This window comes from Nerophis ophidion, linkage group LG08 (assembly GCF_033978795.1).
Source record: "Nerophis ophidion isolate RoL-2023_Sa linkage group LG08, RoL_Noph_v1.0, whole genome shotgun sequence".
Classification (NCBI taxonomy): Eukaryota; Metazoa; Chordata; class Actinopteri; order Syngnathiformes; family Syngnathidae; genus Nerophis; species Nerophis ophidion.
The window spans coordinates 24,755,069-24,783,019 of NC_084618.1; the positions used below are offsets into that span (position 1 = coordinate 24,755,069).

General features: G+C 38.5%; 1 protein-coding gene across 2 annotated transcripts in view; it reads right to left on the reverse strand.

Annotated features, from left to right (window-relative positions):
- Positions 1-27,951, reverse strand: part of tnpo1 (transportin 1) — a 102,732-nt gene that overhangs the window by 23,622 nt on the left and 51,159 nt on the right. For both annotated transcript variants that reach the window (XR_009807788.1, XM_061908086.1), the window contains exons 12-20: positions 25,994-26,146; positions 22,475-22,700; positions 20,600-20,771; positions 20,429-20,515; positions 20,242-20,349; positions 14,460-14,618; positions 14,299-14,386; positions 14,127-14,225; positions 9,288-9,383 (exon numbers count right to left, since the gene is read on the reverse strand). Coding sequence is in view for 1 of the 2 variants with exons in the window: in XM_061908086.1 (XP_061764070.1) it covers positions 9,288-9,383; positions 14,127-14,225; positions 14,299-14,386; positions 14,460-14,618; positions 20,242-20,349; positions 20,429-20,515; positions 20,600-20,771; positions 22,475-22,700; positions 25,994-26,146 (1,188 nt within the window). In the remaining variant the exon portion in view is untranslated. The remainder of the gene's footprint in view (positions 1-9,287; positions 9,384-14,126; positions 14,226-14,298; positions 14,387-14,459; positions 14,619-20,241; positions 20,350-20,428; positions 20,516-20,599; positions 20,772-22,474; positions 22,701-25,993; positions 26,147-27,951) is intronic.

The window sequence follows — 27,951 nt, forward strand, 5'->3', positions numbered from 1 at the left end:
GGGGGGCGACCACCTAAGTTTAAGGGACACAGAACTATGCAACATTCTCATTAAACAAACAGGCATTTATGAACAGTCCAGTGACACATGCAGAAAGCAGATGGTATGCTCGTTAGATTCTGGTTCAGTGCAGGATCAGCTTGGGCCAGGGGGACGTTACAGCAGAACCGCCAACGCACAATTTTGGGAGGGGGAAGGGGCGGGGAAAATGCCTCACGATTCGCACATGTTTTGTCATTTTGCTTCTAAACAAAAAAGATCCATATCTTCGACGGCGGAGGTAAAAACATCTAAACACATTTGGCCAATCAGAAGCCTGACTATTGTATTTTCAAGACCGTAGGGCGCACTGGATTATAAGGCGCACTGCCGATAAATGGTCTGTTTTCGATATTTTTTCATATGTAAGGCGCACCGGATTATAGGGCGCATTAAAGGAGTCAAATTATTATTAGAGGTGTCCGATAATGGCTTTTTTGCCGATATACGATATCCAACTCTTAATTACCGATTACGATATCAACCGATACCGGTATATACAGTTGTGGAATTAACACATTATTATGCCTAATTTTGCTGCGATGCCCCGCTGGATGCATTAAACAATGAAACAAGGTGCGGATTGTTTTTGCCATGGCTGTGCAGCACTTTGGAAACGTTCTTGTTTTTTAAATGTGCTATATAAATAAAGTGGATTGGATTGGATGTTCTCCCGAAATGTGTTTGTCATTCTTGTTTGGTGTGGGTTCACAGTGTGGCGCATATTTGTAACAGTGTTAAAGTTGTTTATACGGCCACCCTCGGTGTGACCTGTATGGCTGTTGACCTTGCATTCACGCGCGCGTGTGTGTGTGTGTGTGTGTGTGTGTGTGTGTGTGTGTGTTTAGTTGTAGATATCATGTGACTGGGCTGATACACAAGGGCAGTGCCTTTAAGGAATATTAGCGCTCTGTACCTTTCCCTACATCCGTGTGCTCAGCAGCGTTTTAAAGAGTTATGTTACAAATTGAAACCAATAATCATGAAAACCGAAACCGATAATTATCGATATTACATTTTAAAGCATTTATTGGACGATATTAACGGCAGTCCGATATTATCAGACATCCCTAATAAAAACACATTTGGCCAATCAGAAGCCTGACTACCGTATTTTCCGGACCGTAGGGCGCACCGGATTATAAGGCGCACTGCCGATAAATGGTCTGTTTTCGATATGTTTTCATATGTAAGGCGCACCGGATTATAGGGCGCATTAAAGGAGTCACATTATTATTAGAGCTGTCCGATAATGGCTTTTTTGCTGATATACGATATCAAACTCTTAATTACCGATTACGATATCAACCGATACCGATATATACAGTTGTGGAATTAACACCTTATTATGCCTAATTTTGCTGTGATGCCCAGCTGGGTACATAAAACAATGAAACAAGGTTTGTGTTACGGTGCGGATTGTTTTTGCCATGGCTGTGCAGCACTTTGGAAAGGTTTTTATTGTTTAAATGTGCTATATAAATAAAGTGGATTCGATTGGATTGGATGTTCTCCCGAAATGTATTTGTCATTCTTGTTTGGGGTGGGTTCACAGTGTGGCGCATATTTGTAACAGTGTTAAAGTTGTTTATACGGCCACCCTCAGTGTGACCTGTATGGCTGTTGACCAAATATGCCTTGCATTCACGTGTGTGAGAAATTGTAGATATCATGTGACCGGGCTGATACGCAAAGGCAGTGCCTATAAGGAATATTAGCGCTCTGTACCTTTCCCTACATCCGTGTGCTCAGCGGCGTTTTAATGAGTTATGTTACCAATTACAAACCAATAATCATGAAAACCGAAACCGATAATTATCGATATTACATTTTAAACCATTTATTGGACGATATTTACGGCAGTCCGATATTATCAGACATCCCTAATAAAAACACATTTGGCCAATCAGAAGCCTGACTACCGTATTTTCCGGACCGTAGGGCGCACCGGATTATAAGGCGCACTGCCGATAAATGGTCTGTTTTCGATATTTTTTCATATGTAAGGCGCACCGGATTATAGGGCGCATTAAAGGAGTCACATTATTATTAGAGGTCTCCGATAATGGCTTTTTTGCCGATATACGATATCAAACTCTTAATTACCGATTACGATATCAACCGATACCGGTATATACAGTCGTGGAATTAACACATTATCATGCCTAATTTTGCTGTGATGCCCCGCTGGATGCATCAAACAATGAAACAAGGATTGTGTTACGGTGCGGATTGTTTTTGCCATGGCTGTGCAGCACTTTGGAAACGTTCTTGTTTTTTAAATGTGCTATATAAATAAAGTGGATTGGATTGGATGTTCTCCCGAAATGTGTTTGTCATTCTTGTTTGGTGTGGGTTCACAGTGTGGCGCATATTTGTAACAGTGTTAAAGTTGTTTATACGGCCACCCTCAGTGTGACCTGTATGGCTGTTGACCAAGTACGCCTTGCATTCACGTGTGTGTGTGTGAGAAGTTGTAGATATCATGTGACTGAGCTGATACGCAAAAGGCAGTGCCTTTAAGGAATATTGGCGCTCTGTACCTTTCCCTACATCCGTGTGCTCAGCAGCGTTTTAATGAGTCATAAATTTTACATATTGAAACCAGTAATCATGAAAACCGAAACCAATAATTTTCAATATTACATTTTAAATCATTTATCAGCCGATATTAACGGCAGTACGATATTATCGGACATCCCTAATAAAAACACATTTGGCCAATCAGAAACCTGACTACCGTATTTTCCGGACCGTAGGGCGCACCGGATTATAAGGCGCATTGCCGATAAATGGTCTGTTTTCGATATTTTTTCATATGTAAAGCGCACCGGATTATAGGGCGCATTAAAGGAGTCACATTATTATTAGAGGTGTCCGATTGTGGCTTTTTTGCCGATATACGATATCAAACTCTTAATTATCGATTACGATATCAACCGATACCGATATATACAGTTGTGGAATTAACACATTATTATGCCTAATTTTGCTGTGCTGCCCAGCTGGGTACATAAAACAATGAAACAAGGTTTGTGTTACGGTGCGGATTGTTTTTGCCATGGCTGTGCAGCACTTTGGAAACGTTTTTGTTGTTTATATGTGCTATATAAATAAAGTGGATTAGATTGGATTGGATGTTCTCCCGAAATGTATTTGTCATTCTTGTTTGGGGAGTGTTCACAGTGTGGCGCATATTTGTAACAGTGTTAAAGTTGTTTACATGGCCACCCTCAGTGTGACCTGTATGGCTGTTGACCAAATATGCCTTGCATTCACGTGTGTGAGAAATTGTAGATATCATGTGACCGGGCTGATACGCAAAGGCAGTGCCTTTAAGGAATATTGGCGCTCTGTACCTTTCCCTACATCCATGTGCTCAGCGGCGTTTTAATGAGTTATAAATGTTACATATTGAAACCAATAATCATGAAAACCGAAACCAATAGTTTTCGATATTACATTTTAAAGCAATTATCGGCCGATATTAACGGCAGTCCGATATTATCGGACATCCCTAAGAAAAACATATTTGGCCAATCAGAACCCTGACTACCGTATTTTCCGGACCATAGGGCGCAACGGATTATAAGGCCCACTGCCGATAAATGGTCTGTTTTCGATAATTTTCATATGTAAGGCACACCGGATTATAGGGCGCATTAAAGGAGTCACATTATTATTAGAGGTGTCCGATAATGGCTTTTTTGCCGATATACGATGTCAAACTCTTAACGATTACGATATCAACCGATACCGGTATATACAGTCGTGGAATTAACACACTATTATGCCTAATTTTGCTGTGATGCCCCGCTGGATGCATTAAACAATGAAACAAGGTTTGTGTTACGGTGCGGATTGTTTTTGCCATGGCTGTGCAGCACTTTGGAAACGTTCTTGTTGTTTAAATGTGCTATATAAATAAAATGGATTGGATTGGATGTTCTCCCGAAATGAGTTTGTCATTCTTGTTTGGTGTGGGTTCACAGTGTGGCACATACTTGTAACAGTGTTAAAGTTGTTTATACGGCCACCCTCAGTGTGACCTGTATGGCTGTTGACCAAGTATGAGTTGCATTCACCTGTGCGTGTGAAAAGCCGTAGATATTGGCGCTCTGTACCCTTCCCTACGTCCGTGTGCTCAGCGGCTTTTAAACAGTCATAAATTTTACATATCGAAACAGAGACCGATAATAATAAAACCGAAACCGATAATTTTCGATATTACATTTGAAAGCATTTATCGGCCGAAAATATCGGCAGTCCAATATTATCGGAAAACCCTAATCAAAACACATTTGGCCAATCCGAAGCCTGACTACCGTATTTTCTGGACCATAGGGCGCACCGGATTATAAGGCGCACTGCCGATGAATGGTCTAGTTTCCATCTTTCTTCATATGTAAGGCGCACCGGATTATAGAGCGCATTAAAAGAGTCATATTATTATTAGAGATGTCCGATAATGGTCTTTTTGCAAATATCCGATATTGTCCAACTCTTAATTACCGATTCCGATATCAACCGATACCGATATATACAGTTGTGGAATTAACACATTATTATGCCTATTTTTGTTGTGATGCCCCGCTGGATGCATTAAACAATGTAACAAGGTTTTCCAAAATAAATCAACTCATGTTATGAGCAAAAATGCCAACATGGCACTGCCATATTTATTATCGAAGTCACAAAGTGCATCATTTTTTTTAACATGCCTCAAAACAGCAGCTTGGAATCTGGGATTTGCTCTCCCTGAGAGAGCATTAGGAGGTTAAAGTGGGCGGGGTTTATTAGGGAGTAGCGAGGGATGTATATTGTAGCGTCCCAGAAGAGTTAGTGCTGCAAGGGGTTCTGGGTATTTGTTCTGATGTGGTTTATGTTGTGTTACGGTGCGGATGTTCTCCCGAAATGTGTTTTTCATTCTTGTTTGGTGTGGGTTCACACTGTGGGGTATATTTGTAACAGTGTTAAAGTTGTTTTTACGGCCACCCTCAGTGTGACCTGTATGGCTGTTGACCTTGCATTCATGTGTGTGTGTGAGAAGTTGTAGATATTATGTGACTGGGCCGGCACGCAAAGGTAGTGCCTTTAAGGATTATTGGCGCTCCGTACCTTTCCCTATGTCTGTGTGCTCAACGACATTTTTAAAAAGTCATAAATTTTACATTTGAAACCGATAATCATGAAAATCGAAACCGATCATTTTCGATATTACATTTCAAAGCATTTATCGGCCGATAGTATCGGCGGTCCGATATTATCAGACATCCCTAATCACAAAAAATTTGGCCAATCAGAAGCCTGACTACCGTATTTTCCAGACCGTAGGGCGCACCGGATTATAAGGCGCACTGCCGATGAATGATCTATTTTCCATCTTTTTTCATTTATAAGGCACCGGATTATAGGGCGCATTAAAGAAGTCACATTATTATAGTTTTTTTTCTAAAAGTAAAACACTTCCTTTTGGTCTACATCGGTGTTTTTCAATCTTTTTCGAGGCAAGGCACATTTTTTTCCATTTAAAAATCCGGAGGCACACCACCAGCAGAAAACGTTTAAAAAATGAAACTCCGCTAGGTCCTCCTTGTGCCTTATTTTGAGTTAGTTGGCGTTTTCCTGTGCGCAGTGCTTTAGTTCTTGTCTTGTGCGGTTATTTTGGTGTTTTCCTGTAGCAGTTTCATGTCTTCCTTTTGAGCGCTATTCCCCGCACCTGCTTTGTGTTAGCAAACAAGGCTATTTATGTTGTACTTTTCTTCGTTGTGGGGACATTGTTGACTGTCATGTCATGTACGAATGTACTTTGTGTACGCCGTCTCTGCTCCACACGCTGCGAGTTTTTGCTGGGATACTAATGAATCATATTCGTTACCATACCACCTCTGAAAAGTACCGGTCCGCCACACCCTAAGAAGTTTTGTTAAAATAAAGCCAATAATGCATTTTCCCCCGTCCCCTTTATTTAGAAAAGTATCGAAAAGTATCAAATTAATATTGGCATCGGGACAACACTAGTCACTAAAATATCATGCAAAAGTGCAGATTCCAACCACTGAAATACTTTGTATAGTTGAAGACATGCGGTCATTAGAAAACATGACTGCACATCATAATGGCAGCTACACTTTCCATCTTAAACATCTAAAAATAATTATTTGGGAATGTCCGCCATGTGGCCCCCAGGTCTTAATTTGCCCATGTCTGGTATAAAGTATACTTACAGTGTGTATATAACACCTAGACGGATGTCTCGGAGTACTTTAACCTCTTAAGGCCCAAGCTGTTTGTTTACATGCTTTTTTTTTTTTTATTTCTATTTGGGCTTATTGGACCCTAATTAGAATAAAAACTAAAAATCATCTTTTAATATGATACACTCGGTCATTATGTACACAAATGTGTACCATATTTTTCAGATTATAAATCGCAATTTTTTTCATAGTTTGGTGTGTAACATATACTCCGGAGCGACTTGTGTGTGAAGTTTTTAACACAGAGTAAAATATCAAATAATATTATTTATCTAATTCGCGTGAGACCAAGAAAATGTCAGCAATCACACACACACGTCAACCAATAAGAATTTGGCGGGGGCGGGTCATGGCAGAAGTGCATTGTGGGTCATGGGATGCTAACTGCTATATGCTACTGCTGTAGCTATTAAAATGGATCATTTCATCCTTGGCGGTAACTTATAAAAACTGAGAAGGGCTGAACAAAAATGGCACCGAAAAGGAAATCATGTATTGCAGATAACAAGCTGGACGTAGTGAAATATGCAGCAGAAAACGACAAGAGGAAGCGGCGCATACCTTTGGAGTTGGCAGAGTTGTTTAGAAGCGTCATCGAGGAAGAAGATTTCATGGGATTTATCGATTAGGAGTGACAGATTGTTTGGTAAACGTGTAGCATGTTCTATATGTTATAGTTATTTGAATGACTCTTACCATAATATGTTACGTTAACATACCAGGCACCTTCTCAGTTCAGCCTGTTGTTCACTATTCTTTATTTATTTTAAATTGCCTTTCAAATGTCTATTCTTGGTGTTGGATTTTATCAAATACATTTCCCCCCAAAATGCAACTTATACTCCAGTGCGACTTATATATGTTTTTTTCCTTCTTTATTATGCATTTTCGGCCGATGCGACATATACTCCGGAGCGATTTATAATCTGAAAAATACGGTACATCATGTGGAAGTGACATGCAAATTTTTATTTTTACACTTTTTTTTTCTTCCAAATTCCATTGTATGTTATACTCTTCTGACACCACCAGATGGCAGTATAAGTGTCCACATAAGAGGCCATAAGACCCCAATTCAGTAGTGTACACAATTTTGGAAATAAGAGCTAAAAGGTGCTGTCCACGCATGTGGCCACTGAGGCCTTTAGACCAGTGGTTCTTAACCTTGTTGGAGGTACCGAACCCCGTTAGTTTCATATGCACATTCACCGAACCCTTCTTAGTGAAAAATAAAATGTTTATTTTTTTTCAAATTCAAGACAAAGTTATGTGTTTTTGGTAACACTTAAGTATTGAGAACATATTCTAAGTAACAAAAACTTAATTTAGAGGTTTTTGGACACTAGGGGAACATATTCTAAGTAACAAAGACTTAGTTTGGAGTTATTTGGTTAGGGTTAGGGTAAAAGGGTTAGGGTTATAATGAGGCCATGCCGAATAAGGCATTAATAAGTACTTAATGATGAATAGTTAAAAGCCAATATGTTACTAATTTGCATGTTAATAAGCAACTAATTAATGGTGAATATGTTCCCCCTACTAAAGTGTTACCTTGTTTTTTTACTGGTGCACAAAATGAACCATGCATGAACAAAACCGACACTAAACTCACACCAGACTGCATAAACTCACAACAAATTACACACCTGCAAATCAGTGTGACTTCTGCTGTTGCCGTATCCGTAATACGCCGATAGGGAGAAGTTTTTATTGAGACGATGAGTCGGTTGTGTTTTGACCTCGGCCGAACCCCTGAGGCCGACTCACCAAACCCCTAGGGTTTGATCGAACCCAGGTTAAGAACCACTGACCTGGACGTTAAAGGCGGAAGAGAGCGACTCCTCTTACCCCTATTGTTAGCTGACTTTTGCTAATGTTTATTTACTAATTAGAATGCACAAAAAAAGAAAAAGATGTGTTATTGTCTCCGATAAGGATTGTAAAAGATAGACACGATCCTAAAGTGCTTTTCTTTGGGTTTTGGCTTTACTACCGAACGACTTATTTATTACTCTGTTCCGGCTGCGCAGTACAAAACCGCCAAAAAAATGTCAAAAACGGATTCGACGGAGCACGTTTAGTCATTATGTGAGGAGGCTCACCTCCCTGGCACACACAGTAATCCTTTAGCTCTAGTTAGTTATTTTTTTTACAGCAACTACATTATTTCTGCTTTGCTCGAACAGTTACCAATGCTAACATGTGACTCAAAACGTTTCCTGTACGGCTCGTAAAAGTTTCCTGATGGCCACGCAGTTTGATTTCTAGGAACTGTTGTTTCCTAACACAAATTGTGTTTAACCTTGGAGGTTCCACTGTAAAAAAAAAAAAAAAAGAAAAGAAAAAAAAATGCGGCTGGTTCAATAAACGTGTCCCAGTGCTGCACTTGGACTCCAGCAATCATTAACATTTGTGTGTCTTATGCGTGCACTTTTGTGTTTCCAACGCAAAGAGTGGCAAAGACGTGTGTAATCCTGCACCGAACACGCTTTTTTGGGAGGGTGTTGGGAGGGGGGGGGCATTCTTAACAACATTTAACATCTATTGGCAGTGTCAGCACCCACATTTAAAGAACAGTAAATTAAAAAAAAAAGCAACAAATAAAGTGACGGCAAACAAACAGGAACACGTCTACAAGAATTCCCTACTTTGCTGAGGCGTTTTGCACGCTGCACCCTCTACGGGCGGGCATGGCCATTTCAACACAAGCGCAAAGTGTAGCCTTTGGTTCTAAAATGTTCCGGTCTGAATGTGCAGTGCATTCTTTCAATAGGTGCCGAGTGGTTAGCGTGTGTTTCCTGGCAACTTGATTGTGCATTATCACCAAAGTAGATCAAATAGTTTGTATACTTGCAGGAAGCCAACTTAAACTAGTAACGTTCATGGCCTGTCGGGGTGTGTGTGTGCGCGTGTGTGTGTGTGTGTGTGTGTGTGTGTGTGTGTGTGTGTGGCAGTTACTCCAGCCGGCTCAATACTGCCACAGTGTGGTACCTGTGTTTTCCAGAAGGGTCTTTGGCGTGTTGGGCCTGTTAATGATCTCCACCAGCTGGTGCAGCACCATGGCAACGTAAGGCTGCATTTCAGGCCCTGCAAAAATGGCGGAAAACAATCTCAGCAGCTAGACTTCGTTGTTTTCATTATTTAAAAAGAAAAAAATACAAATAAAATACAAACAATAAATAAATAAAATAAATAATAAATAAAAAAGATCGACCGATATTTTTTTTTCGGGGACAATACAGATTATTCGCTGATAATTTGCAGTAAAAGGCCCTGCAAAAATGGCGGAAAGCAATCACAGCAGCTAGACTTGGTTGTTTTCATTATTTAAAAATAAAAGATTAAAAAAAAAACAAGTAAAAAAAATTAATAAAATGAATAAAAAAGAAAACAGATTGTCCTATATGTTTTTTCTGGGGACAATACAGATTATTCACTGATAATTTGCAGTAAAAGGCCTTACAAAAATGGCGGAAAACAATCACAGCAGCTAGACTTGGTTGTTTTCATTATTTAAAAATGAAAAATAAATTAAGAAAAAAAAAAAAAAAAATACATAAAATGAATAAAAAATTAAAAAGATTGTCCGATATGTTTTTTTCGGGGACAATACAGATTATTCGCTGATAATTTGCAGTAGAAGGCCCTGCAAAAATGGCGGAAAACAATCACAGCAACTAACCTTGGTTGTTTTCATTATTTAAAAAGAAAAAAAAAGAAAAATACAAAAAAGAAAAATAAATAAATACAAAAAAAAATAAAAAAGATCCCCCAATATGTTTTTTTCCGGGGACAATACAGATTATTCGCTGATAATTTGCAGTAAAAGGCCCTGCAAAAATGGCGGAAAACAATCACAGCAACTAACCTTGGTTGTTTTCATTATTTAAAAAGATTAAAAAAACAAATAAATACAAAAAAATATAAGAAAGATCAACCACTATGTTTTTTTTCGGGGACAATAGAGATTATTCGCTGATAATTTGCAGTAAAAGGCCTCGCAAAAATGGCGGAAAACCATCACAGCAACTAACCTTGGTTGTTTTCATTAGTTAAAAAGAAAAAAAAAATACAAAAAATAAAAATAAATACAAAAAAATATATGAAGATCAACCGATATGTTTTTTTTCGAGGACAGTACAGATTATTCGCTGATAATTTGCACTAAAAGGCCCTGCAAAAATGGCGGAAAACAATCACAGCAGCTAGACTTGGTTGTTTTCATTATTTAAAAATAAAAAAAATATAAAATAAAATACAAAAAATAAAAAAATAAAATAAAAAAATAAAAAATAAAAAAGGATCGACCGATATGTTTTTTCCAGGGACAATACAGATTATTCACTGATCATTTGCAGTAAAAGTTGGCCAAACATGAATAGTAGCATCAGTAGCCAGTTGGACAAGGTTTTTTATATATATAAATAAAAATAGATAAAATAAATGAAAAAAATAAAAAAGACCGACCGATATGTTTTTTTCGGGGACAATACAGATTATTCGCTGATAATTTGCAGTAAAAGGCCCTGCAAAAATGGCGGAAAACAATAACAGGAGCTAGACTTGGTTGTTTTCATTATCTAAAAAAATAAATAAATAAATAAAATACCAAAAAATAGTAAAATAAATAAATACACAAAAAAAATAAAATAAAAAAGATCGATCAATATGCTTTTTCCGGGGACAATACAGATTATTCGCTGATAATTTCGAGAAAAATTGGTTAAACATGAATAGTAACGTCTATATCCAGCTGGACAAGGCTTTTTTTTTAATTTTTTTACATTATATTTCAAGAAGCGTCTGACCTAAATTGAGCAGAAAAAAACTTTACGGTATTTCACCTTTATTAGGTATCTCTAAAGGTCCACACGAACACTGATAGTTTCAAAAACACAAATTTGGGTTTAAAACAATCTCCATCCACACAAGTGTAATTTCAAAACTGTCTGTCTACACACAAACGCATACACCTGCTGTCATGCACATTTTGTCCAATCAGAAGCCTGAAAAAAAAAAGCAGAAATAGCTGACTTGGTGGCATTACACCTCTATTATGTTTATTTTAATCAACTTTAGACCTACAATGACATGTACATGAGCTTTCAAACCAACCTGCACGTACACAGAGCCCTGGGAATATTATAAAGAGCGAATGCACGCCTGTGCTGCTGAAACCCAACACTGATAGAATTATAACATGTTCAGCAACATGGTGATGTATTACATGTGCAGTGAAGTGTACATTATTTCTGAAATCAGCACGAACTAACCAGCCAAGGAAACCCTTTTGCATGTTTGGAGGGAATTATATAGCACTTAATCATCGATATAGTGATACGGTACATGTGTAATGTAGTGTATATAGTCTTGTACACCAATACACACTACAAGTGGACACTAAATTATGTTTTTTTTTTTGTTTTCAGTTGCTCCATCCGGCTCCATCTACAAAAATGGAAGCAAGACACGCAAGTTAATCATGATCTGTCGTTAAATAGGGACTAAAAACATAAAATAATGTTGCACCTTTCTTATGACACAGAGCAAAAAGTCTTGCTTGTCAAAGTTAAGTGTCCTGGGCATGACGTTAAAGAGCATCTGGCAGTGGAGGCTCCTCTATTGGGTCTTGGGGCACGAGGAGGTTAAGCCCTTTACTACTGTTACCCCAGGTGGCCCTTGGCAAAGGCCTAGTACCTGACGGCCCCCTAGCCAGGGATATGGTGAAGACCTCAACGGCGGAGCAGACGAAGAAGGCACCCCCACATCCATGTGGGCCCAGTTAAGGGGAAATAACAACCTAAGACTTCAACGGTGGAACAGGCGGAGGATGATTGCTAACCCTATAGAGCAGGGGTCACCAACCTTTTTGAAACCAAGAGCTACTTATTGGGTACTGATTAATGTGAAGGGCTACCAGTTTGATACACAGTTAAATAAATTGTCAGAAATAGCCAATTTGCTCAATTTACCTTTAATAAATAAATCTATATATATAAAAAAATTGGCTATTTCTGTCTGTCATTCCGTCGTGCATTTTTTTTCCTTTTACGGAAGGTTTTTTGTAGAGAATAAATGATGAAAATAACACTTAATTGAACGGTTTAAAAGAGGAAAAAACACGAAAAAATTCTAAATTAAATTTTCAAACACAATTTATCTTGAATTTCGACTCTTTAAAATTCAAAATTCAACCGAAAAAAATGAATAGAAAAACTAGCTAATTCGATTCTTTCTGAAAAAAATAAAAAAAGAATTTATGGAACATCATTACTAATTTTTCTTAAGATTAATTTTAGAATTTTGATAACATGTTTTAAATAGGTTAAAATCCAAGTACATATGGCAATATCGCAAAATGATCAAGTATGACACATAGAATGGACCTGCTATCCCCGTTTAAATAAGAAAATCTCATTTCAGTAGGCCTTTAAGGTATGTAAATGTTTATTTACATAGGACTGCACTCTATAGTCTGGATTATACAGTATACCTGTCAGTAAACTCACTATGGAAGCTCTAAAAGCAACGATGGCGGGGAGAAGACACAGTCCAAGTGAAAGCATGTATATAAGACACCCACAAAACTGCGCATCATGAAGAGAGGGACAGAAAGCGGCTTGAAACATAATCTATGCAAAATTTTGACCAATTATACATTATACAATTACACAAAACCCAAAACCAGTGAAGTTGGGACGTTGTGTTAATGGTAAATAAAAGCAGAATACAATGATTTGCAAATCCTTTTCAACATATATTCAATTGTATAGACTGCAAAGACAAGATACTTAACGTTCGAACTGAGAAACAAAATATTTTTGTGAAATGTGGACTCGTCAGACCACAGAACACTTTTCCACTTTGCATCAGTCCATCTGAGATGAGCTCGGGCCCAGCGAAGCCGGCAGCGTTTCTGGGTGTTGTTGATAAATGGCTTTGCATAGTAGAGTTTTAACTTGCACTTAATGATGTAGCGACAAACTGTAGTTACCGAGAGTGGTTTTCTGAAGTGTTCCTAAGCCCATGTGGTGATATCCTTTACACACTGATGTCGTTTTATGATGCAGTCCCGCCTGAGGGATCGAAGGTCACGGCCTTAGTTAAAGTTATAGTACCCATGATTGTCACACACACACTAGGTGTGTCGAAATTATTCTCTGCATTTGACCCATCACCCTTGATCCCCCCCCCGGGAGGTGAGGGGAGCAGTTATGCCGCTTACGTGCAATGATTCACCCAGATTCTCTGAACTTTTTGATATTACGGACCGTAGATGGTGAAATCCCTAAATTCCTTGCAATAGCTCGTTGAGATATGTTGTTCTTAAACTGTTCGACATTTTTCTCACGCATTTGTTCACAAAGTGGTGACTCTCGCCCCATCCTTGTTTATGAATGACTTAGCATTTCATGGAGGCTGTTTTTATACCCAATCATGGCACCCACCTGTTCCCATTTAGCCTGTTTACCTGTGGGATGTTCCAAATAAGTGTTTTATGAGCATTCTTAAACTTTTCTCAGTCTTTTTTGCCATTTGTGCCAGCTTTTTTGAAACATGTTGCAGGCTTTAAATTCCAAATGAGCTAATATTTGCAAAACATAACGTTTTCCAGTTTGAACGTTAAGTATCTTGTCCTGGCAGTTTATTCAAGTGAATATAAGTTGAAAAGGATTTGTAAACCTTTGCATTTAGTTTTTATTTACGATATAAACAACATGCCAACTTCACTGTTTTTGGGTTTCGTATTTTGTGTAGCCCACAAGGCAGTGTTTTAAATTTCTAAAAAAATCTTGGTATGACCCTTTGAAAATAAAAGGGAGTACTTACCCATTTGTATGGATATCTCTCCGATTGCCCATGTTGCATTGTTGCACACGGATATAAACTCGGGGTTTAGATTGGTGCCCAATATTGGCATGAAGTCAGCTGGAAGAAGCAAAGCGAGTCAAGTCAGCGGCTAACTTCCTGTCCTCACAAGGCAGCCGAGCAGAAGACATACCAATGCACTGTTTGACGTGCTGGAAACACGCCTTGGTCAGATCCCCCAGCAGGGCGAAGGAACTCTGACGCACTTCGGGCATTTTGTCCTGGACAACAGCAACAACATTTTGTGCATCAGAATAGGTTTATTTCACACAACATGTGCAGATGCCCACTCACCTGCATGCACTGGTACATGAGCGTGAGGATGTTGCTGCGGGCGACAAGCTGCTCAATGGTGCCTCCTAAACCCTCGGCCAGGCCACTGAGGAGATCCAAAGCCACGATCATGAAGTCTTTGTCGGGCACCTCGTACTGGTCTGGCTGAGACTGGTAAAGCTAAGACAGGAAAGGATGGAGAAGGCACTAGAAAACACGTCCATTTTGCTTATGCAGTTCTCACTACGGTATTTTCCGCACTTAAAATCCTTTATTTTCCTTAAAACCTAGACAGTGCGCCTTATAACCCGGTGCGCCTAATGTACGGAATAATTCTGGTTTTGCTTACCGACCTCGAAGCAATTTTATTTGGTACATGGTGTAATGATAAATGTCAACAGTAGATGGCAGTCAAACATAAGAGGTATGTGTAGACAGCAATATGATGGCAATATGACTCAAGTAAACAGCAACAACATTTTATATGTCCCATTGAAAATATAGAACATTACACATGGCGCCCAAAAATATATCAAAATGTTTTAGTACGACTTTGGTAAGCTATGAAGCCGCACCGCTTGATGGATTGTCGGCGCATTAAACATACGAGTATTATTATGGTGTGTGTACAAGGTAAGACATATTATCTGGCATTTTGTTTTGCAATATTATGCAAAAGCAACGTTTCTTACCTTCTAGTACCTGCTGATCTGTATTTGGGATCTGCATCCATCCATCCATTTCCTACCGCTTATTCCCTTTCGGGGTCGCGGGGGGGGCTGGCGCCTATCTCAGCTACAATCGGGCGAAAGGCAGGGTGCACCCTGGACAAGTCGCCACCTCATCGCAGGGCCAACACAGATAGACAGACAACATTCACACTCACATTCACACACTAGGGACAATTTAGTGTTGCCAATCAACCTATCCCCAGGTGCATGTCTTTGGAAGTGGGAGGAAGCCGGAGTACCCGGAGGGAACCCACGCATTCACGGGGAGAACATGCAAACTCCACACAGAAAGATCCCGAGCCTGGATTAAAACCCAGGACTGCAGGAACTTCGTATTGTGAGGCAGACGCACTTGGGATCTGCATAAATCCCGAAAAATGACGTGCGTCTGCCTATGTATTCGGTGGAGACACCGTAGTCCAGTGGTCCCCAACCTTTTTGTGGCTGCGGACCAGTCAACGCTTGATAATTTTTCCCGCGGCCCGGCGGGGGATTTTTTGTTTTTTTTGTCATGAAAAAGGGTGATTTTTGGGGTTGGTGCACTAATTGTAAGTGTATCATGTGTTTTTTATGTTAATTTAATAAAAAAATAAATAAAACAATTAAAAAAATACAAAAATTAATAAAAAGTTATTCTGCGGCCCGGTACCAATCGAGCAGTGGTCCGGGCCGCAGCCCGGTGGTCGGGGACCACTGCCGTAGTCGATAAGCTTCATTTTTTCTCTATCTTCTTCTTATGGGACATTCATCCTCCTCCACTGTTGCCATTTCTAATATAAAGTAGTGTAAAGTTTCTACTTATGTCTGTCATTAACCCGCAATGAAAGCGTTACAACATGCCGGTGTAGTGAGTTTACATTATTCACCCAAAGAACTTTAGTTATTAGAGAGTTCCGGTCGGACGGTTTTTCACGGGACACATTTCGGGCTTCCCTTTTGTTTACGGATGGGAAGATACTGCCAGGTTATTGATATTAGTAAAGTCTGAATGTCATTAAAACAGTTAACTCCATCTCTTCCACTCCCGTCCTTGCACGCTACACCAAAGATGACAGGGAGAAGATGCTATCAAAGTGGAGGCACGTAAAGAAGACCGCCCAAAAAACGGCGCACCCTGAAGCGACTGTCAGAAAGCGGCTTGAAGATGTTCTGTAAAACATCATCTATGCAACATTTTGACCAAACAACCACAATACATGTTATGTAGACCACAAGGAAGTGTTTTACATTTAGAAAAAAATTATACTAATATGACTCCTTTAATGCGACCTATAATACGGTGGTGCGCCTTATACATAAAAAAAGATCGCAAATAGACCGTTCATCAGCAGGGCGCCTTATAATCCCGTCCGCCCTATCGTCCGAAAAATACAGTATTTCCATTTTAGGCTAGTGAAAGGAGGTTATGTATTAGCGGGGCTGTTTGATTGTTTTGTCTGATATTTGGTTAGTTAGCAACGTAACTCAAAAATATATAGTTTGATAAAACTTTCAGAAAATGGCAGAAATGGAAAAAGGAACTTTGAAAAATGTGTTGTAATCAGACAATATTTTTGGTATATCAGATTGAATTTTTACCTAAACAAGGTAAAAGTGACTAAAGATAATAAAATATAATAAACAAAGATAATAAACAAGTGATTAAAATTTGGGGGGCGATCCGGATCATTCCTGCAACAATACCTTACGTGTATGGCTCAATATGTCTGTGTGTATACATGCTGGTAGGCCTGCCTCCACCCGCAGAGACAAGTGGGCGTGAATGACTGACATGAGGGTTCACTCGGTTACTTTTAGCAACATAGCTTAACAACTTATGAGTGGATTTACGCGCTCGGTCATGTTTTTGATGAGTTCTTTCTTTATTTCAGCGATTATCATCCACGTCATTCACACTCCCTTTTTTCCTTCACACGGTTGGAAAACAAAGGTTATGTCAAGCTCTGGCTATAAGCTAACGCTCGCGAGTAAGATCAGATGATTTGGGTCGAATCTTAAGGGTTTCAGTATGACAATTACCATTCACTTCGCCAATTTTTTGCTTTAAATCTAAAGCATAAATAGCGTAGAGTTAGCTCATATACAAAAAACATTTGTAAGATGAGGCCCTCGTAATCAGGTACCACTGCAATGAAAATTAGACTTTGATATTATACTGTATCTCAATCAAAACTAAAATATCTATACAATTTCAACAAAGTAAGTTGAAAAAAAGACAAATAAATGGTGTGTCCAAAAAAGGAGCAGGAAGAAGCAAAAGCTTACAATGTCCTGCCCCATCACTCGGATATAATAATCTGATTATTTATCAACAGAATACAAGACGACCTAATTTACCAAAATTAATTTAGAATATATTATAGTAGAATTAGTAAATCATTACAGAATACATATAATAATAATATTCATGAATACTCAAAATAAAGACTAAAGATTTCATCAAATGTAGTTTTTAATGTTTCCTCCTCTTTGTTGTATATACCAAGAATAGTATTTATATATATATATATATATATATATATATATATATATATATATATATATATATATATATATATATATATATATGTTTTGAATTCCATGATATCAAAAAATTTCACTTTATAAAGAGTAAATTGGTGTGTTCCTAATAGCCAACATTGTGTATTATTATTTTATTTTTTGATTTTTTTTTTAATGTCCATACCTGTTTTAACGTGCCCTTGTATGTTAGCCCAGACTTCCACACAGTAATACAAATTGCAGTAAAAATGTACAATATAGTGTGTGCAAAGTGTTTTGTGTTTTCTCACATTCCAATACTTTTTGCTAATTTAAAACTCAGATATTTGATGTGAGCTTTCTAGCACAACTCGTGATCTACTCCAACAATGTACTTTCATATTTTTTTTCAATTTCTGTGTTATCAAGTTCCAATTTTACACTCATTTGTACTTTCCGGTTTCCAAAACAAAATAAATGTAATTTTGTTCAAGTTTATCGACAATTTATTTTTATCACACTAACCTTTTAATTTAATTATTTTTTTTTTGTTATTACGTCCAAGAGCTTCTGCATGCTCTCCCGAGGGCAAAAATATTTGTGTCGTCAGTAAACATCAAAGTTCAATATCCCTTTAAATGTCATTGACATACATAATAAATAGGGGGACACATACTGACCCCTTTGGGACACCACAGGTAATGCATACAGTTTCAGACTTCTCTTGACCTATTTGTACAAAACGATTTGTCCAGGGTGTACCCCGCCTTCCGCCCCCCAGAACCCCCCGCGACCCCAAAAGGGAATAAGCGGTACAAAATGGATGGATGGATGGATTTTCTACATACCTTTTTAACCAATGTAAAGCCACCCCTCTGAAAACCATAGCTTTCTCTTTTCCTCATCAATATACAAACCCCGTTTCCATATGAGCTGGGAAATTGTGTTAGATGTAAATATAAACGGAATACAATGATTTGCAAATCCTTTTCAACCCATATTCAGTTGAATATGCTACAAAGACAACATATTTGATGTTCAAACTGATAAACTTTTTTTTTTGCAAATAATCATTAACTTTAGAATTTGATGCCAGCAACACGTGACAAAGAAGTTGGGAAAGGTGGCAATAAATACTGATAAAGTTGAGGAATGCTCATCAAACACTTATCTGGAACATCCCACAGGCGTGCAGGCTAATTGGGAACAGGTGGGTGCCATGATTGGGTATAAAAACAGCTTCCCAAAAAATGCTCAGTCTTTCACAAGAAAGGATGGGGCGAGGTACACCCCTTTGTCCACAACTGCGTGAGCAAATAGTCAAACAGTTTAAGAACGTTTCTCAAAGTGCAATTGCAAGAAATTTAGGGATTTCAACATCTACGGTCCATAATATCATCAAAAGGTTCAGAGAATCTGGAGAAATCCCTCCACGTAAGCCGCATGGCCGGAAACCAACATTGATTGACCGTGACCTTCGATCCCTCAGACAGCACTGTATCAAAAACCGACATCAGTCTCTAAAGGATATCACTACATGGGCTTAGGAACACTTCAGAAAACCACTGTCACTAAATACGGTTCATCGCTACATCTGTAAGTGCAAATTAAAGCTTTACTATGCAAAGCGAAAGCCATTTATCAACAACATCCAGAAACGCCGCCAGCTTCTCTGGGCCCGAGATCATCTAAGATGGACTGATGCAAAGTGGAAAAGTGTTCTGTTGTCTAACGAGTCCACATTTCAAATTGTTTTTGGAAATATTAGACATCGTGTCATCCGGACCAAAGGGGAAGCAAACCATCCAGTTATCGACGCAAAGTTTAAAAGCCAGCATCTGTGATGGTATGGGGACGCATTAGTGCCCAAGGCATCTGTGAAGGCACCATTAATGCTGAAAGGTACATAAAGGTTTTGGAACAACTTATGTTGCCATCTAAGCGCCGTCTTTTTCATGGATGCCCCTGCTTATTTCAGCAAGACAACGCCAAGCCACATTCAGCACGTGTTACAACAGCGTGGCTTCGTAAAAAAAGATTGCGGGTATTTTCCTGGCCCGCCTGCAGTCCAGACCTGTCTCCCATCGAAAATGTGTGGGGCATTATGAAGCGTAAAATACGACAGCAGAGACTCCGGACTGTTGAACGACTGAAGCTCTACATAAAACAAGAATGGGAAAGAATTCCACTTCCAAAGCTTCAACAATTAGTTTCCTCAGTTCCCAAACATTTATTGAGTGTTGTTAAAAGAAAATTTGTTATAACACAGTGGAGAACATGCCCTTTCCCAACTACTTTGGCACGTGTTGCAGCCATGAAATTCTAAGTTAATTATAATTTGCAAAAAATAAATAAAGTTTATGAGTTTGAACATCAAATATCTTGTCTTTGTAGTGCATTCAACTGAATATGGGTTGAAAAGGATTTGCAAATCATTGTATTCCGTTTATATTTACATCTAACACAATTTCCCAACTCATTTGGAAACGGGGTTTGTATCATGGATAATGGTCTTAGATGCATACTTGAAATCAACAAATATACCCAGTCCATATGTTTCTCCTGCGCATTCAAAGACCCTACACACTCACCATGGCCTGAGCGAGGGTCTTCTGGACCAGGTTAACGCAACGCTGGTACACGGGCTCGCAATAGGGCAGGAAGCCGCTCTGCAAGGCCGTGGCTACGGAGGACAAACACTGAAGACAGAAAAACAGCCAGGTGGACTCTCATGAACCCGCTGACCACATGTGTCAGTCATTTTTTCCCCCTGCTTACTTCCAATAAAGGGAAGAGGTCTTTGTCTTCATCTTTCAGCTGGTTCCATTTCTGGATGAGCGGAGGCATCAACATCTGGATGTATTCCTGCGAGAAAAATTGCATTGGAGTAAACTTAAATCGACCGCTTTATGACACGACAAGTAGACGCCAGAAAGGGGTGGTACCTACCGGTTTATTTAGATGGTGTCCCACTGAGTCTGCGAGAGTCCCGATGGCGTCGTACAGTATCAGGAGGTTTTTGTGTTGGTATTTGTTGAAAGCGAACACCAGCGTGTCCAGGATGAATGCCAGGTAGGGCACAAGCTCAGTACAAGCCTCCTCCTCCAAGGTGGCAAAGGCACTGTCATGAGGATAAAGGACCTCAACATTAAGGAGATGGGGGTGGAGGGGAGGGGAGGGAAACATCGACAAACCCTGTTTCCATATGAGTTGGGAAATTGTGTTTGATGTAAATATAAACGGAATACAATGATTTGCAAATAATTTTTAACCCATATTCAGTTGAATATGCTACAAAGACAACATATTTGATGTTCAAACTGATAAACATTTTTTTTTTCCAAATAATCATTAACTTTAGAATTTGATGCCAGGAACACGTGACAAAGAAGTTGGGAAAGGTGGCAATAAATACTGATGAAGTTAACAAATGCTCATCAAACACTTATTTGGAACATCCTACAGGTGTGCAGGCAAATTGGGAACAGGTGGGTGCCATGATTGTGTATAAAAACAGCTTCCCAAAAAATGCTCAGTCTTTCACAAGAAAGGATGTGGGGAGGTACAACCCTTTGTCCACAACTGCGTGAGCAAATAGTCAAACAGTTTAAGAACAACTTTTCTCAAAGTGTAATTGCAAGAAATTTAAGGATTTCAACATCTACGGTCCATAATATCATCAAAAGGTTCAGAGAATCTGGAAAAATCACTCCACGTAAGCGGCATGGCCTGGAAACCAACATTGAATGACCGTGACCTTCGATCCCTCAGACGGCACTGTATCAAAAACCGACATCAATCTCTAAAGGATATCACCACATGGGCTCAGGAACACTTAAGAAAACCACTGTCACTAAATACAGTTGGTCGCTACATCTGTAAGTGCAAGTTAAAGCTCTACCATGCAAAGCGAAAGCCTTTTATCAACAACATCCAGAAACGCCACAGGCTTCTCTGGGCCCGAGATCATCTAAGATTAACTGATGTAAAGTGGAAAAGTGTTCTGTGGTCTGACGAGTTCATATTTCAAATTTTTTCTGGAAATATTCGACATCGTGTCATCCGGACCAAAGGGGAAGCGAACCAGCCAGACTGTTATCGACGCTAAGTTGAAAAGCCAGCATCTGTGATGGTATGGGGGTGCATTATTGCCCAAGACATGGGTAACTTAAACATCTGTGAAGGCACCATTAATGCTGAAAGGTACATACAGGTTTTGGAACAACATATGCTGCCATCTAAGCACAGTCTATTTCATAGGCGCCCCTGCTTATTTTAGCAAGACAATGCCAAGCCACATTCAGCACGTGTTACAACAGGGTGGCTTCGTAAAAAAAAAAAAACAGTGCGGGTACTTTCCTGGCCCGCCTGGAGTCCAGACATGTCTCCCATCGAAAATGTGTGGCGTATAAAGAAGTGTAAAATACGACAGCGGAGACCCCGGACTGTTGAACGACTGAAGCTCTACATAAAACAAGAATGAGAAAGATTTCCACTTTCAAAGCTTCAACAATTAATTTCCTCAGTTCCCAAACATTTATTGAGTGTTGTTAAAAGAAAAGGTGATGTAACAGCGGTGAACATGCCTTTTCCCAACTACTTTGGTACGTGTTGCAGCCATGAAATTCTAAGTTAATTATTATTTGCAAAAAATAATAAAATGTATGAGTTTGAACATCAAATATCTTGTCTTTGTAGTGCATTCAATTGAATATGGGTTGAAAAGGATTTGCAAATCATTGTATTCCATTTATATTTACATCTAACACAATTTCCCAACTCATATGGAAAAGGGGTTTGTACATTTATCAGATTGTGTTTCACCTGCAAGCGGCTTCTTGCACACGCTTGTTGCTGTCCAGGATGCGCTTGAGAAGCTCGGTCATGAGCGGCTTCAGGTAGATGTCGGGTGGCTGGCTGACGACCCAGTGGGCGTAGCGGCTCAGCGTCCAGCAGGTGATGGAGCGCACCAGGGCTTTCTTGTCTGACAGACACTGGACTAGGTGGGGAATCAGCTCGGGCAGGTATGGGATCATTCCCTGCATGCATCCTGGACACAAAGTGGACAAGTTCATTATAATAACATCATTTGTTTGTGTTCAGAATAAATAACCAACACTTTGGTGGCAGATCCAGGATATTTGTATCTATTATCTCCACATCGCATGGCATGGCAGAATTCAACCACTGTGTACTGCACGATATCCCCACCCACTTGTTTACAGCAGGAAGTGACCACCCTTTGACAAAAATATAAGAAAAAAAAATTGATTTATTTTTATTAGCATTTAGTGCCTCACATACCCAGAAAGAAAAGTTTGAACACCAAGACTACATTTCCTGCAATTGAGTGCATTTCTACATTATATTTTACCTTGAGATTTATTCTCATCTACCAGCCTCTTTTTGTCACTTACATGTCCCCTGTAAAGTACCAGAGACATTTTTGTATTTTTTTTTTGTGGATAATTTACTAAGATTATTATCAGAGATGTCCGATAATGGCCTTTTTGCCGATATCCGATATTCCGCTATTGTCCAACTCGTAATTACCAATTCCGATATCAACCGACACTGGTATGTACAGTCGTGGAATTAACACATTACTATGCTTAATTTTGTTGTGATGCCCCGCTGGATGCATTAAACAATGTAACAAGGTTTTCCAAAATAGAGCAACTCAAGTTATGGAAAAAAAGTCCAACATGGCATTGCCATGTTTATTATTGAAGTCACAAAGTGCATTATTTTTTTTAACATGCCTTAAAACAGCAGCTTGGAATTTGGGACATGCTCTCCCTGAGAGAGCATGAGGAGGTTGAGGTGGGCGGGGTTGAGGTGGGGAGGTAGAGTGTAGCGGGGATGTATATTGTAGCGTCCCGGAAGAGTTAGTGCTGCAAGGCGTTCTGGGTATTTGTTCTGTTGTGTTTATGTTGTGTTACAGTGCGGATGTTCTCCCGATATGTGTTTTTCCATTCTTGTTTGGTGTGGGTTCACAGTGTGGCGGCTATTTGTAACAGTGCTCAAGTTTTTTGTACGGCCACCCTCAGTGTGACCTGTATGGCTCTTGACCAAGTAGGCCTTGCATTCACTTGTGTGTGTGAAAGGCCGTTGATGTGATTGGGCCAGCACGCAAAGGCAGTGCCTTTAAGGTTTATTGGCGATCTGTACTTTTCCCTACGTCTGTGTGTGTACACAGCGGCGTTTTAAAAAGTCATAAATTTTGCTTTTTGAAGCTGATACCGATCATTTTGAAACAGATACCAATAATTTCCGTTAATACATTTTAAAGAATTAATCAGCCGATAATATCGGCAGTCCAATATAATTGGACATCTCTAATTATTGTCATTAAAAATGTAATGTAAAATTCCATAACATGCATGCAAGAAACTCTGAAAAATGTTTCGCATTTGGCAACTCTATCCTCTAGCCACACCACCGCGGGTAGTATACCTCTGTTAACAATCCTTCATGTCAAAAACATACCTTCTTGCTGGCTACTACTGGGTACTACCCACTACACTTGGATCTTAAGGAGAGAATGAGCACGTTCAGTGGAAGGCTCAGACTCCTTAAATGCAACACGGAACGACACAGGAGGTCCTTCATACCGACAGCCATCAGACTGTATAATGCATATCCTTAAAAAGTCATAAATTTTGCTTTTTGAAGCTGATACCGATAATTTTGAAACTGATACCAATAATTTCCGTTAATACATTTTAAAGAATTAATCAGCCGATAATATCGGCAGTCCAATATAATTGGACATCTCTAATTATTGTCATTAAAAATGTAATGTAAAATTCCATAACATGCATGCAAGAAACTCCGAAAAATGTTTCGCATTTGGCAACTCTATCCTCTAGCCACACCACCGCGGGTAATATACCTCTGTTAACAATCCTTCATGTCAAAAACATACCTTCTTGCTGGCTACTACTGGGTACTACCCACTACACTTGGATCTTGCGGAGAGAATGAGCATGTTCAGTGGAAGGCTCAGACTCCCTAAATGCAACACGGAACGACACAAGAGGTCCTTCATACCGACAGCCATCAGACTGTTTAATGCATATGTCTCTTGACTGCACTTAAATGTAGAATATATTTATATTATTCATATATTATATATATAACATATGTTATATATTATTTATTATTATTATTGTCTATTGTGAGCAAACTGTGGTGCTGAATTTCCCCCAGGGATCAATAAAGCACGTTCTATTCTATTCTATACTAATAAATGCTCGAGAACGGACTCATTTTAGCTCAGGGGCCGCATGGAGGAAAATCTGTGCACACACGATCTGGACTAATAAAATCATGGAATTAAAACTAAAAAATAAAGACAACTTCAGATAGTTTTCTTTGTCTCACTTTGGTCAAAAATAGAAACAATCACATTCTAAAAATATTACTATAAAAATACAGGGAAAAATATGCCCAGCGGTAAAGTTTAGATCCATCAAGGAAAGAAGAAAGTGGATGAATGTTTGTAACACATAAACAATACTTTTTTAATGAATTAAATGACGTTTATGACAACCTTTTTCCAAAACACTATAGAATGTGAGATATAAAAGGATAATGCAAACATTTATAATTTTTTTGAAACGGTTACAAAAAACTGGGACCCCAAAAATTCATGGTGGGACGCCATTTTTATGACTTGATGGGGTCCCTGTGACCCCATTTTGAAAATTCCTAGCGCCAACACTGATAGAGTATTGATGTGTCCACAACAGCAGCAGGTGGCTGTGGCCTGTGGGCCGGTTATAATACTAATCAAATATCATCCTGCGGGCGACAGATAATAAATAATTGACTTTGACACCCCTGCTCTAGAATTACAACTGGTTCAGAACAAACAGTGTTCGGATTGTAATCATCCAAATATGATTAGCGGCAAACGAGACGGTCGTCAACGTTGTGGCTCGGAGAGCGAACTGAGGCGACAACAAGTAAGCAAGCTTGTTTCGGTGCTCCTGATCACCTCCCCGTCCTGCAGCATTTAGGCAAGAGGAACAGCAAGCACCTGTGGCTGAGGCGAGCGTTCAAGACAGTTTTATTGTATTGTATTTTTATTATTTAATTGAAGAAAAAAAAAACAAATAAGTGATATTTTGACGCAAAAATTTATGTTCAAAAAAGTGGATTTACGTGTTTTCGCAGACATTTCATATGGGGTCAGGGTCAATAAAGCCAACTTTTCGAGAACAATTCACAACAAGTTGCAAGTGCTTCCACAGGGAAGACTGAATAGGTGTGGTCCCAGCGTGGATCCCTGCGGGATTCCACAGTGCATTTACTATTTAGCTGGAAAAAAAACTGTACCTTCAGCAATGGCGCCCAACACGAGGATCCCGGACTCTTTCACCACCCACTCGGGATGGAAGAGCAGCTCCTTGAGGAGCGGTAGAAGGTGCAGCAACAGGTCGTCCCTGAACACGTTGGCCAGCAGGTCCAGCGCTGCCGCTGAGCATTTACCTGACAACACAATAAATATAAATAGCAGGGTTTCCCCTAAACTGCAAAGATACATGTGGTGGTGGGGGTGTGGTCACAATGACGTCATCGAGTAATTTGCTATGATGATATGATTTTCTTAAAAAAGGATAAAAAAAACATATACATACATTCAAAACAAATATGTTATTAATTAGTATTATCATATATTTTTATTGTTTGGCCATATTTTCAATTGTCGCTGCTTTTTGTATAAGGTACTTAGAAAAAAAGACATGAAAAGTCTGTAAACACTTGAAAATATCTCAAAAACTAAAAACAATCAGCAAAAAATTTAGCATCTCCTTCTGGTGGTATTATATAATGCAGATTTTTTTTATACTCTGATTTTTTTCATAAATTTTTTTTACACTGAATTTATGCTAGGGAATTTTCGCCAAACTTTTTTATCTTTACGTTATTTTTTCTATTAATTTGATTAAATAATCATTTGTTTGCAAAATGTGTGTATTGAAAAAGTTATTTTATTTTCTTATACTTAAATTTTTTTACACTGATTTTTTTTCATGCATTTTTTTTACACAACATTTTTCTGCTTTGTTTTTTTCGCATTGAAATTTTATAGGCTGAATTTTTTTACACTGAATTTTTCGTACCCATTTTTTACACTGATTTTTTTTCACACACATTTTTTTCACATTGATTTTTTTTTTTACCTCTAATATTGCTGTTAATTTAATTAAATGAATATTTGTTAGCAAAATGTGTGTATATAAAGGAGTCATTGTATTTTTTGCACTTAAATTTTATTCACTGAATTTGTTTTTACACTGAATTTTCTTACATAGAATTTTTTATACACTGATTTTTTTCATACATTTTTTCTGCACCGATTTTTTATATTTAGTGTTTTTATACACTGAATTAATGCGAGGGAATTTTTGGCAAACTTAATTTTTTACATCAAATATCACTGTTGATCTAGTTAAATAAACATTTGTTAGCAAAATGTGTGGATTTAAAAAGTCATTGTAATTTTTTTACACCTAAATTTTCTTCACTGAATTTGTTTTTACACTTAATTTTTTTATACAGTTTTTTTCATTAATTTTTTTACACTGAATTTTTCTGCATTGATTTTTTGCGCATTGAAATTTTATTGACTACATTTTTTTTACACTGAATTTTTACACAAAATCAAATATTGTTAAAAAATGTAATAAACAAACATTTGTTGACAAAAAATTTTTATTTAAAAAGTATATATACTGCACCCAATTTTTTTTACACTGAAAAAAAATCTGTTATAAAATGAAATATATATATATATATATATATATATATATATATATATATATATATATATATATATATATATATATATATATATTATTATATATTATATATTGGGGACGGCGTGGCGCAGTGGAAGAGTGGCCGTGCGCAACCCGAGGGTCCCTGGTTCAATCCCCACCTAGTACCAACCTCGTCATGTCCGTTGTGTCCTGAGCAAGACACTTCACCCTTGCTCCTGATGGGTGCTGGTTTTAGCGCCTTGCATGGCAGCTCCCTCCATCAGTGTGTGAATGGGTAAATGTGGAAGTAGTGTCAAAGCGCTTTGAGTACCTTGAAGGTAGAAAAGCGCTATACAAGTACAACCCATTTATTTATTTATTTACTTGTGTTTAGAGATTCTACTTCTGGTCCTCGATGTCCCTAAAGAAAGAGGCTAGCTGCAGCGAGAATGACATCACACTTGCTTGGCGCTTTCTCTTCTTAATATTTGCACATTTTGTAGATGGCTGTATCTGTAATAATATATAATA